The sequence below is a fragment of the Salvelinus fontinalis genome, chromosome 25 (assembly GCF_029448725.1).
Source record: "Salvelinus fontinalis isolate EN_2023a chromosome 25, ASM2944872v1, whole genome shotgun sequence".
In the NCBI taxonomy this organism is placed as follows: Eukaryota; Metazoa; Chordata; class Actinopteri; order Salmoniformes; family Salmonidae; genus Salvelinus; species Salvelinus fontinalis.
Genome location: NC_074689.1, coordinates 6429254 through 6447473, shown reverse-complemented (window position 1 = coordinate 6447473; position 18220 = coordinate 6429254). Strand labels below are relative to the sequence as shown.

At 41.6% G+C, this 18220-nt stretch overlaps 2 protein-coding genes across 3 annotated transcripts in view; one reads left to right on the top strand and one right to left on the bottom strand.

Annotated features, from left to right (window-relative positions):
- The window catches only part of LOC129822811 (LYR motif-containing protein 4B), an 83520-nt gene extending 66564 nt beyond the window's left edge, over positions 1 to 16956 (bottom strand). Inside the window, exon 1 of one of the 2 annotated variants that reach the window (XM_055881236.1) lies at positions 16828 to 16956. In XM_055881236.1, the coding sequence (XP_055737211.1) occupies positions 16828 to 16910 (83 nt within the window). In that variant the 5' untranslated portion in view covers positions 16911 to 16956. The remainder of the gene's footprint in view (positions 1 to 16827) is intronic. The other variant, XM_055881237.1, reaches the window with a different exon arrangement.
- Positions 16957 to 17046: 90 nt separating this feature from the next.
- The window catches only part of LOC129822808 (phenylalanine--tRNA ligase, mitochondrial-like), a 134604-nt gene continuing 133430 nt past the window's right edge, over positions 17047 to 18220 (top strand). Inside the window, exon 1 of the mRNA XM_055881232.1 lies at positions 17047 to 17178. The gene's annotated coding sequence lies outside the window, so the exon portion shown is untranslated. The remainder of the gene's footprint in view (positions 17179 to 18220) is intronic.

Sequence of the window (18220 nt, the reverse complement as noted above, 5' to 3'; positions counted from 1 at the left end):
CCATTATTTATTTTTTATTATTATTAGTTTTTTTTAATATAACCTTTATTTAACTAGGCAAGTCAGTTAAGAACAAATTCTTATTTACAATGACGGCCTACGGCAAACCCGGACTAGGACAAATTGTGCTCCACCCTATGGGACTCCTAATCACGGCCGGATGTGATGCAGCCTGGATTCGAACCAGGTACTGCAGTGACGCCTCTTCCACTGAGATGCAATGTCTTAGACCACTACGCCAATTGGGAGCCAGAGGAGGATTTGAAGCAAACAAATAACATGTCAATTTGTTGAGTCTAAGGTGCATTTGCATTAGCTAATTATTAGTTGCTGAGTTAGTACAATTGGATCTGCTGTAGAAATACAGCAGCTGAATTTTTAAAACATGACTGATCAAGCTATTCTATTTTCAGGTCACCAAGACATACTTTGGAAAAAGTAGCCCAAAGCCTTCTAATGGCAAACCACCAACAGAACACAACAAAACCAAAACCTTTTTCTCTGGAGTACATCAATGACATGATTCATAATAAAATGGTACTTTAACGTAATTCTTTGTACATCATCATAGGCATATTTTTGCAAAATCGCTAGGCCCAATGAAATCAATAGCCTATCAAGTCAATGGCGATGCGCAGTGACTGAAACGCTCAGAATACATTACTTAGTGTGCATAACCCAAAAGTTATCTTACTGATTACAATTTGACAGGTAATTTGTAACGGATTACATTTAGAAAGTAACCTACCAAGCCTTGTTGATATGCCATACAGACCAGCTTGAGGCACACTGCGAGGTCTGCTTAAGACTGCTGGTCAATTAGTCTACACAGTGTACACTTCGTCCATGGTGTGGGAATAATTGAGTCATCAAAAGAATACGAGGATGGGGCCTTTTACGACAGCCGGAGAAGCAATCACCCCATCTGCCATTCAGTTGTGACAGGAGAGCGGGGAGCTCAAGACAGATTATGGAAGGAAGAATGACGTGTGTTCTAGAGAGCAGAAAATGCTTCTTCCTGCCTTTACCAAGTGAGTAATCTTGGATCACACAATCAAAAGTGAATCATCAGATTAGCTGAGAACCTAAAGCAAACGCAATTTCCTGCACCAAAGGGATACTTTAGTTTCAGGCCCAGACCACAGACATGTCTGAATACCAGTTTTGACTGAATAAAATGCCACTTCAAATCAGTGTAGATGAAGGGTACTAGACAGTTTAAAAGGAGGATTTTTAAGCCTTGAGAATTGAGAGATTGTGTGTATGTGTGCCATTAAGAGGGTGAATGGGCAAGACCAGATTTAAGTGCCTTTGAACAGGGTATAATAGCAGGTGCCAGGCATACTGGTTTGTGTCAAGAACTGCAATCCTGCTGGGGTTTTCCACGCTTAGCAATTTCCCATGTGTATTAAGAATGCTCCACCACCCAAAGGACATCCAGCCAACTTGACACAACTTTGGAAAGCATTGGAGTCAACATAGGCCAGCATCCCTGTGGAACGCTTTCACCACCTTGTAGAGTCCATGCCCTGATGAATTGAGGCTGTCCTGAGGGGAAAAGGGGTGGGTGCAACTCAATAATAGGAAGGTGTCCTTCATCTTTTGTACACTCAGTGTAGAGGGGTGAGGAGGAGAACCATGGACCCTTTGTGTCCAGAAGTAATTTAGCCATTCATTGTAGTCATTGTGCTCTGCAGAGTTGACATTGTCTCACGTCAATAAACTTTCCTGGATTACTCATTATAGTAATAAAGTCTCATTAAAATCAACAAAAACATTAGTCAGTTTAAAAATGGTTAAGGGTACAAGAGTGTCTAAATATCTGACTGTGTTGGCAAAACCACTACATATCCTGTCGAGCCAAGTGAGGAGAGGCTGCCCGCTGTCACAGTTCCAAGACCAGTCAGAAATGTGCAGCTAATCTACACCAATGACCCCAGTGGATCTGAAAACTGAACTTGGATCCGCGTTAAGTAGGAAATATATACTTTGCCACGTAGTCTTACAAGAGATCTCGAACCAGTCATGCCTATTCAACAAAAAAATTGTTTCTTGCTAGTATGAAAACTAGCATAGTTCAGCTAGACAGCTAGTCTAGACAGGGAAAACGAGCTCGGGCCGCACATGCGTACTAGGCTAATCATTATAGTTATGTCCTGATATCAGGAAAAAGTTTGATGAAACAATTCAGAGACAGAGTAATTTGTAATCTTAATAATCCCGAAAGTATTCAGACCGACTTTCCACATTTTGTTACATCCATATTCTAAAATGTATTAAATAAATAAAAAAGTTCCTCAATCTACACACAATACCCCATAATTACAAAGTGAAAACAGGTGTTTAGAAATGTTTGCAAATTTATTACAAATAAAAAACTGAAATACCTCATTTACATGAGTATTCAGACCCCTGAACTCCAGTGCATCCTGTTTCCATTGATCATCCTTGAGATGTTTCTACAACTTGGGAGTCGACCTGTGGTAAATTCAATTGATTGTGCCTTTCCAAATCATGTACACTGTCTATATAAAAAGGTCCCACAGCTGAAAGTGCATGTCAGAGCAAAAACCAAGCCATGAGGTTAACGGAATTGTCCACAGAGCTAAGATAAAGGATTGTCTCGAGGCACATATCTGGGGAAGTGTACCAAAACATGTCTGCAGCATTGAAGTTACCCAAGAACAGTGCCTCAATCATTTTAAATGGAAGAATGTTGGGACCACAAAGACTCTTCCTAGAGGTGGGCGCCCAGCTAAACTGAGCAATCAGGGGAGAAGGGCCTTGGTCAGGGAGTTGACCAAGAACCTAATGGTGACTCTGACAGAGCTCTAGAGTTACTCTGTAGAGAACGTTCCAGAAGGACAACCATCTCTGCAGCACTCCGCCAATCAGGCCTTTATGGTAGAGTAGCCAGACAGAAGCCACTCAGTAAAAATGCACGAGAGCCTGCTTATAGTTTGCCAAAAGGGACCTAAGGACTCTCAAACCATGAGAAACAAGATTCTCTGGCCATCACTATGGTGAAGCATTGTGGCAGCATCATGCTGTGGGGATGTTTTTCAGTGGCAGGGACTGGGAGACTAGTCAGGATAGAGGGAAAGCTTGACACGCCGGTATTTGGGGAGTTTCTGACATTCTTCTCTGCAGATCTTCTCAAGCTCTGTCAGGTTGGATGGGGAGCGTTGCTGCACAGCTATTTTCAGGTCCCTCCAGAGATGTTCGATCGGGTTCAAGTCCGGGCTCTGGCTGGGCCACTCAAGGACATTCAGAGACTTGTTCCAAAGCCACTCCTGCGTTGTCTTGGATGTGTGCTTAGGGTCATTGTCCTATTGGAAGGTGAACCTTCGCTCCAGTCTCAAGCGTTCAGGTTTTCATCAAGGATCTCTGTACATTCCTACGTTCATTTTTCCCTCTATCCAGACTAGTATCCCAGTCCCTGCCACTGAAAAACCTTCCCACAGCATGAGTCTGCCGCAGTCATGCTTCACCGTAGGGATGGTGCCAGGTTTCCTCCAGACGTGACGCTTGGCATTCAGGCAAAAGAGCTCAATCTTGGTTTCATCAGACCAGAGAATCTTGTTTCTCCTGGTCTGAGAGTTCTTTTAGTACCTTTTGACAAACTCCAAGCGGGCTGAATTGTGCCTTTTACTGAGGAGTGGCTTCCGTCTGTCCACGCTACCATAAAGGCCTTATTGGTGGAGAGCTGCAGAGATGGTTGTCCTTCTGGAACATTCTCCCATCTCCACAGAGAATCTCTGGAGCTCTGTCAGAGTGACCATCGAGTTCTTGGTCAACTCCCTGACCAAGGCCCTTCTCCCCTGATTTCTCGGTTTGGCCGGGTGACGAGCTCTAGGAAGTCTTGGTGATTCCAAAATTGTTCCACTTAAGAATGATGGAGGACACTGTGTTCTTGGGGACCTTCAATGGTGCAGAAATGTTTTGGTACCCTTCCCCAGAACTGTGCCTTGACACAATTCTGTCTCGGAGCTCTGTGGACAATTCCTTCAACCTCATGGCTTGGTTTTTGCTTTGACATGCACTGTCAACTGTGGGACCTTATAAAAGACAGGTGTGTGCCTATCCAAATCATGTCCAATCAATTTAATTTACCACAGGTGGACTCTCATCAAGTTGTAGAAACATCAAGGATGATCAATGGGATAGGATGCACATGAGCTAAACTTAGACTCATAGGAAAGGGTCTGAATACTTATGTAAACAACGTGTTTTTATATTTACATTTGGAAACATTTTTATAAAAAAAAATGGTTTTGCTTTGTCATTATGGGATATTGTGTAGATTAATGAGGAAAATGTTTTATTTAATCCATTTTAGAATAAGGCTGGAACGTACCAAAATGTGAAAAAAAGGAAGAGGTCAATACTTTCCAAATGTGCTGTAGGTACCTAAATGGCAGGCTATAATATTAACATTGTTGTTGTTTTTGCGCCATTTGGAAACCAAAATGACCAACATCACTATTGGGGGAGGCTCCACAGTACAGTACAGCACGAAGCAGTGAATCGTGTTCTCCAGATACATCTCTCCTAATGAGGAATGAGAAAGAAAACGAGAAAAAAAACATTTTGCTTTGAAATGACATACTAAATATGAACCAATAACAATAGACTAAAGGTGTTCTCAAAAAGCCAAACAAGGTATACAGCATTCTGTACTGTTTGAAGAGAAAAACATGGGTTCTACCTTCTCGCTGTGAATATGACTGAATCTGGATGCACTCAAATCCCTCAAACATGTTTAGAGATTTCACAGGGTACAACACTCCATGTGGCACAAGGGTTGCTTTCCACGATCACTTATTTAGCCGAGGCTTTTCAAGGTTTTAATTCTTGACAGTCTGCTTGCTGACTAAGAGCCATCGCACAGCTGCACATGACTCGTCACCGACTCCACACTAGCACAGTGTTGGCGCTGGAAGCCACAGGGGGTTAAAGTTATTTTTAATGCAAGACCTACTTATGCCAGTCCGCCCTTGCTTTGATAAGGTTCATATTCTGCAGTGTGTCTGCAATAAAGTCTACAGCTCTCCCTCACAGAATCTCTCATCTCTCCCCATCTCAGTCTTTCTCTCCGAGACTCTCTCGGAGTTTCCCGCTCCCCCCCCCCCCATCCCCTTTCTCTCAGGTCTACCTCATATTTTCTCTTACTTCAGCACATCTGCTATTCATTCATGTTATTCCCTCTCCCACTCGCTCCTTCTCTGCCCACCTCACACAGTCTTTCCCCATGGCTCTCACACGGCACGCCTACATCCCCTTCTGAATTGTGAACTTCAACACTCCCCATCATGGATTGGAAAGCGTTGAATTGGTTTAAGCTTTGGCTGGAGTGAGTTTCCACCATTGTTAACGCATGAGCGGTGGTGAGAATCGAAAAGCAGCCTCTGGTTTATCTTCCACGTTTGCCTGTGAATGCAGTGATATTGCTGCAGCCAATTTGAAGCACTGTCCGGGGACATACTTGCCTTAAGTGTTTGGACCATGAAGTTAAAACAGACCCTTTAGGTCTATTACACGATCCCTAACCAGGCGTAACACACTTTAAAGTGAAACCGACAGCGTTTTAACTGCTTTGCAGATGAAACAAATGAACAATCATAAGTCAAATCTATAAAATTCCTAGTTTATGCTACAAGGCCAAAAAGATAGGTTATTAAAAATGGGTGCTATTTGACTCAAAATTCCCTGACATACAGTAAGGCATTGTTGGCAGAATAGATGGATGCAGTTTAATGCATGATTAATAGAATTCACCAATACAATTCTTGGTAGTCCAAAAAACATTGCAATAAGGTTGTAAATCACAGCTGGTCTGATACATTGTTTGCTGTCTCTACACATTCGGGATGCACTGTTTGTTTCAATTACTAAATATTTTGAACAAAAATGGACGCCTAACTAAGGCTGGGAATGTCAAAATCAAACTAGCAAAGGCAATGATCACAAGTCAGTCATAACGTGACTAATAAGCTAGCGTATGTGTCAAGCACAAGGGGTGCGGGCCGAAAAGGACACACAAGCGAGTCAACTGACACAAATGACTGATGATTGGTTGAAAGAAATTGATAATAAGACTATTGTGGGAGCAGCACTGTTAGATTTCAGTGCAACCTTTGATATTATTGACCATAACCTGTTGTTGAAAAAAGCGTGTTATGGCTTTTCAACCTCAGCTCTGAATCAAAGAAATGGAACTCAATGGGTTTTCTTTAAAACGGACGTTTCTCTCATGTCAAACATGTAAAGTGTGGTGTACCGCAGGGCACCTCTCTAGGGACTCTACTCTTTTCTATTTTTACCAATGACCTGCCAGTGGCATTAAACAAAGCATGCATGTCCATGTATGCTGATGAGTCAACCATATAAGCATCAGAAACCACAGCTAATGAAGTCACTGAAACCCTTAACCCTGTCATGCGTGAGTTCCAAACATCTCTAACGGTCACCCCAGTGGGAATATTTTTATGCACGTGATGTTAGAACGTTCTCTCCATCCCAGAATGTGATTGTTACGCAACAGTAAATTTAATCAGCGCTGCCCTCAAACCAAGGCACGCAGCCTGTTTTAATTTATAGGCAGTTTTCAGCTTGTCAATTTCAACGTTTTTTTATTTTCGAAGAAAAGTTTGAATTGAGGTGTGTTCCTCATTCATTCACATAAAAGTAGTCATTTTTACTTTTGCGGACCAATCAATTATTTTGACATCGTAGCCTACATTTTTCCGGTTTGGGTGATTGTGTTATGCTATAGATACTTCTGTGAATACCTGAACATTGCATCCAAAAATAATAACTGCTCACATTCTGGACATAACTTTGTAAGGACTGTGTTTGTGTAAATAGTTTCTGAAAAAAAATATGAAAAAAAACAGTGTGGCCAGCTCAAATGCTGTTTGTTGCGTCAATCGAAACTGGCCGTTCTCAATAAGCGTTCTAATCCCACGGGTGTGATCGTACGTACGCTTCAGGGACTTCTGTAGAACGATCACACCCGTGTGATGGTACGTGTGAAAGGGTTAAAGAGTTGCAGTCTGTTTTGGAATGGGCGGCCAGTAATAAACTGGTCCTGAACATCTCAAACTAAGAACATTGTATTTTGTACAAATCATTCCCTAAATTCTAGACCTCAGCTGAGTCTGGTATTGAATGGTGTGGCTGTCATGGTCAAAACATATAGATTTCAATAGTTGTAAAGATGGGGAGAGGTCTTTCTGTAATAAAGAGATTAGGGCTGGGCGATATATCAAGGTTATTCGATATATTCGAGTTCATGTTTTAGCGCGATATGGAAAAAGATAGAGTTGAGGTTCTGTTATGTTGTAACGTTTTACAAATGCAGCATCTCACTGTCTCTTCTCTGTCAGCCCAATGTTGAATCATGTAGAGGTTATCCACCAAACACAACCCTAGACAGCCTTTCCCAAATTGTAACCACGCCGGAGAAGTGTAGCGGCGGTAAGAGTTCCACCAAAATAGAAAGTGAGGGGGCCAGCTCAGCCTCGCGTGAGGATGAAATCATCCCCAAAAAGGGCAGCAATGTTTTTCAGTAATATGGAAGTGGTTCGGGATTAAGAGGTCTGATGTTCAGCAAACGAATGTCGTGCAAAATGTGTTGAAAGACAATTGCTACAAAAAGCAGCAGCACAACCAACCTCTTCCATCACCTGCAACACGAGGTGGAATGGGAGGAATGCGTGAGAATATGCAATGCCGATTCAAGTCGCTCGATTCCCAAAACATCTGCTAAAAAGACAAACTACCATAGCCGCATCCTTTTCAAACATAATCCCTTATGACAAGAAAAGTTTGAGATGGAAGAAGATAAGATGGAGTGACCTATTACATAGCAAAAGATATTTTCCCAATCTTCACAGTAGAAAAGCCAAGCTTTAAAAAGCTGCTAGGTAGTTGCTAAATATCAGCTGCTAAACCGCAAGAATTTCAAGGAAGAAGCCCTGCTGCGATTATACACTGCTACCCGCGAAAGAGTCGCAGAGAAGCTGGCTGTTGTTTGTTTTTCCACCACAGCCGATCTATGGTCGAGCAGAATGTCCGAGCCATACCGAAGTTGGACAGTCCACTACATAAATGAAGACTGGAAATTGCAAAATGTTTGCCTCCAGACGTCTTGCTTCCCCCGATGATCATACGGGTGAAGTAATAGCCGAGGGTCTCAATGCCTCTCTGGCATCGTGGAAGATCAGCAAAGACCGACAGGTGAGCATGACAACAGACAGCGGGAGCAACATGATAAAAGCATTGCGCTTGAACAACTGGACCCGCCTGCAGTGCTTTGGCCACAGGCTTCACCTTGCCATCGGTAACGTGTGACATTGGATAATAAGGTGCAGTCAAAAAAAACGTATGTTCAGGGCCAGCTGTAGGCTAAAGTGTTAGTAGTTGTGTCATTCTGCCAATCCAATAGCAAATAACCACAGGCAGTTTTAATTATGACAAATTAACTAAATTAATACATTTTCAAATCAAAATGATTATATAAAATTACATTCAAACAGTTAGTGGTCAAAGATTCCTAAACAATAGAATAGACGTGTGGGTGTGTGTTGTTCATTTGTTTTGCACAAATTTACCTTGAGGCCTTGTTAATATTTTTTATGTAATTTAAGAATTACAGTTTAAGTTACATACACCTTAGCCAACTACATTTAAATTCCTGACATTTAATCCTAGTAAAAAATACCCTGTCTTAGGTCAGTTAGGATCACCACTTTATTTTAAGAATGTGAAATGTCAGAATAATAGCAGAGATAACGATTTATTAATGATTTATCGGCTTTTATTTCTTTCAACACATTCACAGTGGGTCAGAAGTTTGCATACACTCAATTAGTATTTGGTAGCATTGCCTTTAAATTGTTTAACTTGAGTCAAACGTATCAGGAAGCCTTCCACAAGCTTCCCACAATAAGTTGGGTGAATTTTGGCCCATTCCACCTGACAGAGTTGGTGTAACTGAGTCAGGTTTGTAGGTCTCCTTGCTCGCACACGCTTTTTCAGTTCTGCCCACAAAGTTCTATAGGATTGAGATCAGGGCTTTGTGATGGCCACTCCAATACCTTGATTTTGTTGTCCTTAAGCCATTTTGCCATAGCTTTGGAAGTTTGCTTGGGGTCATTGTCCATTTGGAAGACCCATTTGCGACCAAGCTTTATCTTCCTGACTGATGTCTTGAGATGTTGCTTCAATATATCCACATAATTTTCCATCCTCTTGTCATCTAATTTTGTGAAGTGCACCAGTCCCTCCTGCAGCAAAGCACCCCCACAACATGATGCTGCCACCCCCGTGCTTCATGGTTGGGATGGTGTTCTTTGGCTTGCTAGCCTCACCCCTTTTTCCTTCAAACATAACGATGGTCATTAGGGCCAAACAGTTCTATTTTTGTTGCATCAGACCAGCGGACATTTCTCCAAAAAGTATGAGATTTGTCCCCATCTGCAGTTGCAAACCGTAGTCTGGCTTTTTTAATGGCGGTTCTGGAGCAGTGGCTTCTTCCTTGCTGAGCGGCCTTTCATGTTATGTCGATTTAGAACTTGTTTTACTGTGTGTGTAATATATATATAATATTGGTGTTGCAGTCTGGCCTTGGTTTTTAAAGCTCGACAATGATTAACCAAAAAACGAAACGCAAAGGAGAAACATATAGGCCTATTACAGCAACATTTGAGCAGTAGGCTGACTACTCAACTAAAATATATTGAGTGCTCCATACAGCAAAGCTGCATTCAATTCCACCGGTGATCCATGCAAAGCAAAAATGGATAAACAAGTTAAGTTTAAATGTTACAACAACCTATAGCTACATTTGCCATTTGGAGTTCAATATTTTTTGATTGGGGTCGTAGCATATTACGCAAATCTGCAAGCATAGCAGCAAAGGCTGGACAAATATTATTTCGGCAGGGAGACAAGTTCCCATTCAGCTACGTAGGTTGGGACAAACATACATTGGCAGGCAAGCTGCAGAAGGACGAGCAGGCTACCATTCCCCATCGTTTAACAATACAATTTATGGCCAACTAGCTGAAAAGTTTGAGAGGGTTTATCTAGCTAGAGTTCTTTTGTTATATTTTAGCTCATCTTGCTCCGGCTAGCATTAGTTGTTGATCTTGATGTGCATAGGCAACTGAGAGACTACTTTTTCATGGTTTGATCAATAGGACTGAAGTTCACAAATGTAAGGGAACTCCTGTGGTAATTACATATTCACAGAAATCCATTCAGATGTATTGTGACTTTTGGCGAATGCGATCTAATAACCTGAAGTGCTGTTGCTACTGCCTGTAAAAACACAGTCCAGTTCAATGTGAATGATGACAGGTCCGTGTGATATAAATGGTTTATTTGCATATAGGCCTACTGTAGCGCTGATTGGCTACTGTAGCGCTGATTGGCTACGCACCGGTCTGCATAGACACCGGTGCTGGACAAGACAGATGTTTTTATTAGGTTTTGTCTATGGCAGTGTCTATTAATTGTCCAAGCACACAGCCATTTTCCCACTATATTGCTATTGAATTCTCACAAATGCCTTAGAATGTTAGAGAATGATGTATACTATGAATTTATTTAAAGGTTAGTCTCCATGTCAGAAAATGTATTTTTTTTTTAAATAAGTGTCCTTCTTCCTAGGGGTGTATATGAACAGATTTTTAGAATACATGTTGCTAAAGCACTCAGTTTCACTTCAAGCAGAGTGAGAAAGAGGTGTCTCTTTAAGCCTTCAATTATTAAATCAGGGCTGTTCTGTGCCACAGACAGCATCATGCTTTGTTGCACAATGCAACATTATTCTAACTGACATGAGTGGAAACACTGGCTGTCCTTACCTCACAATTATTTTATCATTGTCAAAGATACATGTTCTCAGTGACTTAACTAAAGTTTGCATAAAAAGGCCTAAAGAAGAAACTTATTGAACGTTGGGGAGAATAATAGCCTAAGTGGGCTAACTACAATTGCAAAGGTGACCAGTTGTAGGCTAGATCACAGAGCAGTGGCAAAAGTTGTGAGCAATGTAATTCATAATTGCAGTTGTGATGCAAATCTAGGTGCACGAGACTAGCATTTATGAATGTGGTTGAGATTTTAAAGACCTCTTAAGCTGTTGTGAGATAGTCTTTATTGCACTTGCACAACACAGATTATTTACCTGTACCGCACTCAGCCCCTCTCACTGAAATGGAAAAGACCGTATCTCAAATAAGATTGGCCCAATCCCCTCCCATATAGTGACAAAAAATATGAAATATGGTAGCTCCACTTACAAAGAACCCCCCCCCCCCCCCCCCCCACAAAAAAACTATATTTTGGCATTTTCTCATTAGTCCATTGTTAACCCATTGACACATACCAATAAACAGGTGTGATCATTCTACAGTGGTCCCTGCAGCATGCGCTCAAACAGGTGTGATTAGAACGCTTATTTAGAACGTCGCGTTTTCGATTGACGACGTTTGAGCTGGCCACACTTTTGACTAGTTTATTTTTGGACGCAATGTTCAGACAGACATTCACAGAAGTAATGCCAGCATAATACAGACATCCAAACCAGAAAATGTAAGCTACATTAGTCCTAGCCCTAATTGAGGAAAGATTGATGTAACACAAGCAGTCATATTTAGCCAACTCTCATCTGACAGAAACCACAATATGGATTAGCTAATAGCAATTACTATTTACAATTAATCACATCACTGGTGAGCTCACCATTCATTGAAATAATTGAGTAGAACACTTTCAATAAAATCGGAAGTAATCCGACGATGGGTAGTTTATGCGCGCCACAATGTTTGTTTTTTTCACGTCAACCAAAGACATAAGACAAGATGAGTTGGGTCTGTTTGTGTGTTGAAGGGGGTGTGTCGTCTACGATCATTCACATCCCTTCATTCACTTCTGGAAGTTTACCTGAAAGATCAGTGAACCATCCCACCTCATAAAATCTTTGGTCTGACAGACGTTTACGTGACACCCAGAATGCATTGTATAACTCAAACCAGCAATGGTTCCCTCAACCAGCATCATGAGGTAGTCACCTGGAATGCATTTCAATTAACAGGTGTACATTGTTAAAAGTTCATTTGTGGAATTTCTTTCCTTCTTAATGCGTTTGAGCCAATCAGTTGTGTTGTGACATGGTAGGGGTGGTATACAGAAGATTTAGTAAAAGACCAAGTCCATATTATGGCAAGAAGAGCTCAAATAAGCAAAGAGAAAAGAACGGCCCATCAATATTTTAAGACATGGTCAATCAACGCGGTAAACGTCAAGAATTTCGTTAGTTCCTTCAAGTGCAGTCGCAAAAACCATCAATCACTATGATGAAACCGGCTCTCGGGGACTGTCACAGGAAAGGAAGACCCAGAGTTACCTCTGCTGCAAAGGATAAGCTCATTAGAGTTAACTGCACCTCATAACGTGACCCAAATAAATGCTTCAGAGTTCAAGTAACAGACACGTCTCAACATCAACTGATCAGAGGACACTGCGTGAATCAGGCCTTCCTCGTCAAATTGCTGCAAAGAAACCACTACTAAAGGACACCAATAATAAGAAGACTTGCTTGGGCCAAGAAACACAAGCAATGGACATTAGACCTGTGGTGATCTGTCCTTTGGTCTGATGAGTCCAAATTTTAGATTTTTGGTTCCAACTGCCGTGTCTGTGAGACGCAGAGTAGGTGAACGGATAATCTTCGCATGTGTGATTCCCACCAAGAAGCATGGAGGTGGTGGTGTGATGGTGCTTTGCTGGTGACACTGTTGGTGATGTATTTAGAATTCAAGGCACACTTAGCTAGCATGGCTGCCACAGCATTCTGCGGCAATACACCATCCCACCTGGTTTGCCTTAATGGGGCTATCACTTATTTTCCAACAGGACAATAACCCAAAACACACCTTCAGGCTGTGTAAGGACTATTTGACAAAGGAGAGTAATGGAGTGCTGCATCAGACGACCTGGCCTCCACAGTCACCCGAACTCAACCTAATTGAGATGGTTAGGGATGAGTTGGACCGCAGAGTGAAGGAAAAGCAGCCAACAAGTGCTCAGCATATGTGGGAACTCCTTCAAGACTGTTGGAAAAGCATTCCTCATGAAGCTGGTTGAGAGAAATCCAAGAACATGCAAAGCTGTCGTCAATGCAAAGGGTGGCTACTTTGAAGAAACTAAAATGTTACGATTCGTTTAACACTTTTTTGGTTACTATGCGATTCCATGTGTTACTTTATAGTTTTGACATCATCCATTAGAGGATTTGGCTTTGTGGGTGACAAGTGAAATATACCTGCTGGAGCGCGTGCTACGGGTGGGTGCTGCTATGGTGACCAGTGAGCTGAGATAAGGCGGGGCTGTACCTAGCAAAGACTTGTAGATGACCTGGAGCCAATGGGTTTGGTGACGAGTATGAAGCGAAGGCCAGCCAACGAGAGCATACAGGTCGCAGTGGTGGGTAGTATATGGGGCTTTGATGACAAAACGGATGGTTCTGTGATAGACTGCATCTAAATTTGTTGAGTAGAGTTTGAGGCTATTTTGTAAATGACATCGTCGAAGTCGAGGATCGGTGAATGAAGGATGCTTTGAGTGAAGGATGCTTTGTTGCAAAATAGGAAGTCGATTCTAGATTTAATTTTGGATTGGAGATGCTTAATGTGAGTCTGGAAGGAGGGGGATAACCACGGCAGCTTTCCAATCTTTGGGAATCTCAGATGATACGAAGAGAGGTTGAACAGGCTAGTAATACGGGGTGCAACAATTTCGGCAGATAACTTTAGAAAGAGAGGGTGCAGATTGTCTAGCCCGGCTGATTTGTACAGGTCTAGTTTTCGCAGCTCTTTCAGAACATCAGCTATCTGGATTTGGGTGAAGGAGAAATGGGGAGGCTTGGGCGAGTTGCTGTGGGGTTGCAGGGCTGTTGACTGGGGTAGGGGTAGCCAGGTGGAAAGCATGGCCATCTGTAGAAAAATGCTTATTGAAATTCTCAATTATAGTGGATTTATCGGTGGTGACAGTGTTTCCTAGCCTCAGTGCAGTGGGCAGCTGGGAGGAGGTGCTATTATTCTCCATGGACTTTACAGTGTCCCATAACCTTTTGGAGTTTGTGCTACAGGATGCAAATTTATGTTTGAAAAAGCTAGCCTTAGCTTTCCTAAATGCCTGTGTATATTGGTTCCTAACTTCCCTGAAAAGTTGCATATCACGGGGGCTATTCAGTGCTAATGCAGTACGCCACAGGATGTTTTTGTGCTGGTCAATGGCAGTCAGGTCTGGAGTGAACCAAGGGCTATATCTGTTCCTGGTTCTAAATTTTTTGAACGGGGCATGCTTATTTAAGATGGTGAGGAAGGCACATTTAAAGAATAACCAGGCATCCTCTACTGATGGGATGAGGTTAATATCCTTCCAGGATACCCGGGCCAGGTCTATTAGAAAGGCCTGTCCGCTGAAGTGTTTTAGGGAGCGTTTGACAGTGATGAGAGATGGTCGTTTGACTGCAGACCCATTACGGATGCAGGGAACAAGGCAATGATCGCTGAGATCTTGGTAAAGAAGACAGCAGAGGTGTATTTGGAGGGCAAGTTGGTTAGGATGATATCTATGATGGTGCCCGTGTTTACAGATTTGGGGTTGTACCTGGCAGGTTCAGAAAAGCAATGGACAAGGCATATTGACATTAGGGAGAGGCATAGCGTAGCCTAGTGATCGTAGGAGTCCAGGGAGTAGTTAAGCTGGCGACACGGCAATTCAGACAGCTAGCAGGCCAGGGATAGCAAGCTAGCAGAAGGGCCGTAGAGGGACATCGCGACGGAAGAAGTCCGTTATAGCCTCCTCGTGTTGTTACGTCGGCAGTCCAGTCGTGATGGATTAGTAGGGTTCCGTGTAGTAAAGGGGTCCAGTCCAATTGGCAGAATATGTATAGTGGCCCAAGAAATTGGCCGATGGATCTCTTCAGCTAACAGTCCAATATGCTCTAGACAGCTAGCGGGCCGCGGCTGGCAGATGGGCATTCAAAGGACATCGCGACGGAGGGGCCTGTTGAAGAAAATAAAACCCTTGGGCAGATTACGTCGTAGGTCCAGCCGTGATAAGCAGGGCTCCGTGTAGTAAAAGGGGTCCTGGCTAATTGGCAAAATAGGTATAGTGGCCCAAGAAATTGACCGATGGACCTATTCAGCTAACAGCACACTCATAAGACTATATATACACACAAATATTCACATTATGGGCAATTCCAAGGTAACATAATTATGGTTTGACTACATTTTTTCACTTTAAATTGTATGTCAAACAAAAACAAACCATACAACTCTATGCACAAGGACTACTTTAAATTTACTGTGAAAATTGTTGGTCACACCAGATACTGACTGGTTTTCTGTTCCACGCCCCTACCTTTTTTTTTAAGGTATCTGTGACCAGGTGCATTTCTGACAAAAATCTCTGAAGTTGGAGACTTTTATCTCCCTCAACAACTTTAAAAATCTGCTATCCGAGCAGCTAACATATCGCTGCAGCTGTACATAGTCCATCTGTAAACTACCCACCCAATTTACCTACCTCACCCCCATACTGCTTTTATTTATTTACTTTTCTGCTCTTTTGCACACCAGTATCTCTTCTTGCACATGATCGTCTGATGATTTATCACTCCAGTGTTAATCTGCTAAATTGTAATTATTCGATTTATTGCCTACCTCATGCCTTATGCACACATTGTATATAGATTCTCTTTTTTCTACCATGTTATTGATTCTCTTTTTTCTACCATGTTATTGACTTGTCTATTGTTTACTCCATGTGTAACTCTGTGTTGTTGTCTGTTCACACTGCTATGCTTTATCTTGGCCAGGTCGCAGTTGCAAATGAGAACTTGTTCTCAACTAGCCTACCTGGTTAAATAAAGGTGAAAAAAAAAAAATAATAATAATAATTGATCATCTGTGTTTGACATCAACCCTAAAAATGTAATAACAATATAAACCGCCCTATCTTGATATATTGGACAAAAAGTGGTGAATTTATGATTCAAGACAGGTGATTTGGTGCCATTATTGACCAGGGATTAGCATTGACTAGGGATTAGCATTGACCAGTTCGCGACCCTTTCCGATCACTTGAACATAACACCCCATCACAAATTATTACATCTGTATCCCAATAAACGGTATGCTTTCCCGAATCGTAGTGCGAGGACCACACACACCATATTATAGTGACTCCAAGTTTACTTCGATATTATGGTTATTATTTCAATATTTACACAATTGCGTTTCCACCGCCATTTTCGCATTCTGAATTTTACCGACAAAAACGTCACCATGTCTAACCAACAAATCTGTCGGCATTTATAAAAAAATTGCGAAACTTCCGGTTTCCATCACTTTAATACAGTATGACCAGAGACGTACATGATTACTAATATGTGATGACTTTACAAGCACGTTTATGGAAACGTGGTTTCTGTTTACGTCTATTCTATGAGGCCAGCCTGAACTCTTGAAGTACTATAGCCAGGCTATGGCCAAAGGTGCTAAACAGCCCAACCCCGACTAAACGATTTGAAGTTAAATCACATTAATATAAATCCGTTTTCTGTTGAAGTCTAATTTAATTCCTGCACAACCCAATCTTTCATTCCTGCACAACACATATCAGATATATCACATATCATGCACAACACATATCAGAATGTTGACCAGCAATGGCAATGAGACCATTTAAACAATATCTATCGCTAGCTAGAACACAGACAATAGGAAACAGCAATGCTTTTACCTGTAATTATAAGAGGGAAATTTATTGCTTTCTTTCATAAGCTTGCGATACAGAGAAAGCACCTGGGATGTAGACGCTGCCATCTTGGAAACAACGCGCCGACCTTCGTTCGTGCTCAGGACCTCGATTAAATGTAGTTAGTGAGCGCCAGTATAACATCACACGTTTCAGTTTTGCTTTAGAAAGCCTCTAAGATTGATGACCATAACAAAGTATTATAAAGATACGAAAATTACTATATTTTATGACAAATATACTTATTTTTTTTCAAAACAACGGTAAATATTTCTTATTTTTACAGGCATATTTTCGGTCTTCTCTAAACAATCCACCGTTCCACTGTGGTACAAGGTGAGCTAACTTTCAGCTGTGCTTTTTGTAATGTTCTTGTGTTTTTCCACACAAATGTCTTCTTTGTAAATGACCAACACTGCCGCGTCTGAGTTTTAGTACATTGGCATTGTCAAATGATTCAACCTTCCAGAACACCCCATTCATAATCATAAACCAGATAGCTGTGCTTCTATGGTTAGCATTGCGGTTAGCTTTACGAAAACCGTTGTAACGAATAGACTAACTAGTTTGCAAGAGTTAGTTCCAGTCTATGTTATTGCATTTCTTGTTAATGTCAGGAACAGGTAAAGTGAATAACTGTAAACACCTTTTTAGGCATTCATATCTTCCTACTGTAGCTAGCGATCACCTGCAACGCTGGTATTGTAGAGTAGGAATGGGTTTTCTTGAAATAGATAACCACACACTTGCCCTATATAGTACGCCAAATTCATGATGGTAATCATTTACATTTTGATATTGTCTTTTAAAGGGGCAATCAGCAGTTAACTACAACCATTTTTGGACTTATAAATTAATGATATGTACCCATTGATTCTTGAAGAATATAACTTTCAATGCCTCGTGAGCTTAGTTCAACTGTCTTATCCCATCAGAAACACAGATATGATCTTGTTTTACTCCAATGTTTGTTAACAAAGTACATGTAAACAAATGCTGTATAGGCTCAAAACATGGTTAACTTTTACATCATGGCTGGTCAGTCCCATAGCTCTGTCTTTGATTTTGTGAGTGGTTACATTTCTCCAGCCCCATCCCACCATTTTTCTTCTTCTTTTTACAGAAACAGGCGGGGATAGAGTTGATCGTTTCATCTGCAGATTGCTGGTTTAATGTACATGTTTATTATGAATTTGACGTACTATTTAGGGCTTACACTTCCTCTCTGTCACACATGACCTTCCCATGAACTGGTTATTCAACAAGACAATGTTGTATTTTCACCAGTCATAACGCATGACCCATGCCTATACATTTCATGCATTGGTCAGAAATATAAATAACCCCCAAGCACTCTGCTTGATATCTCATGTTGGTT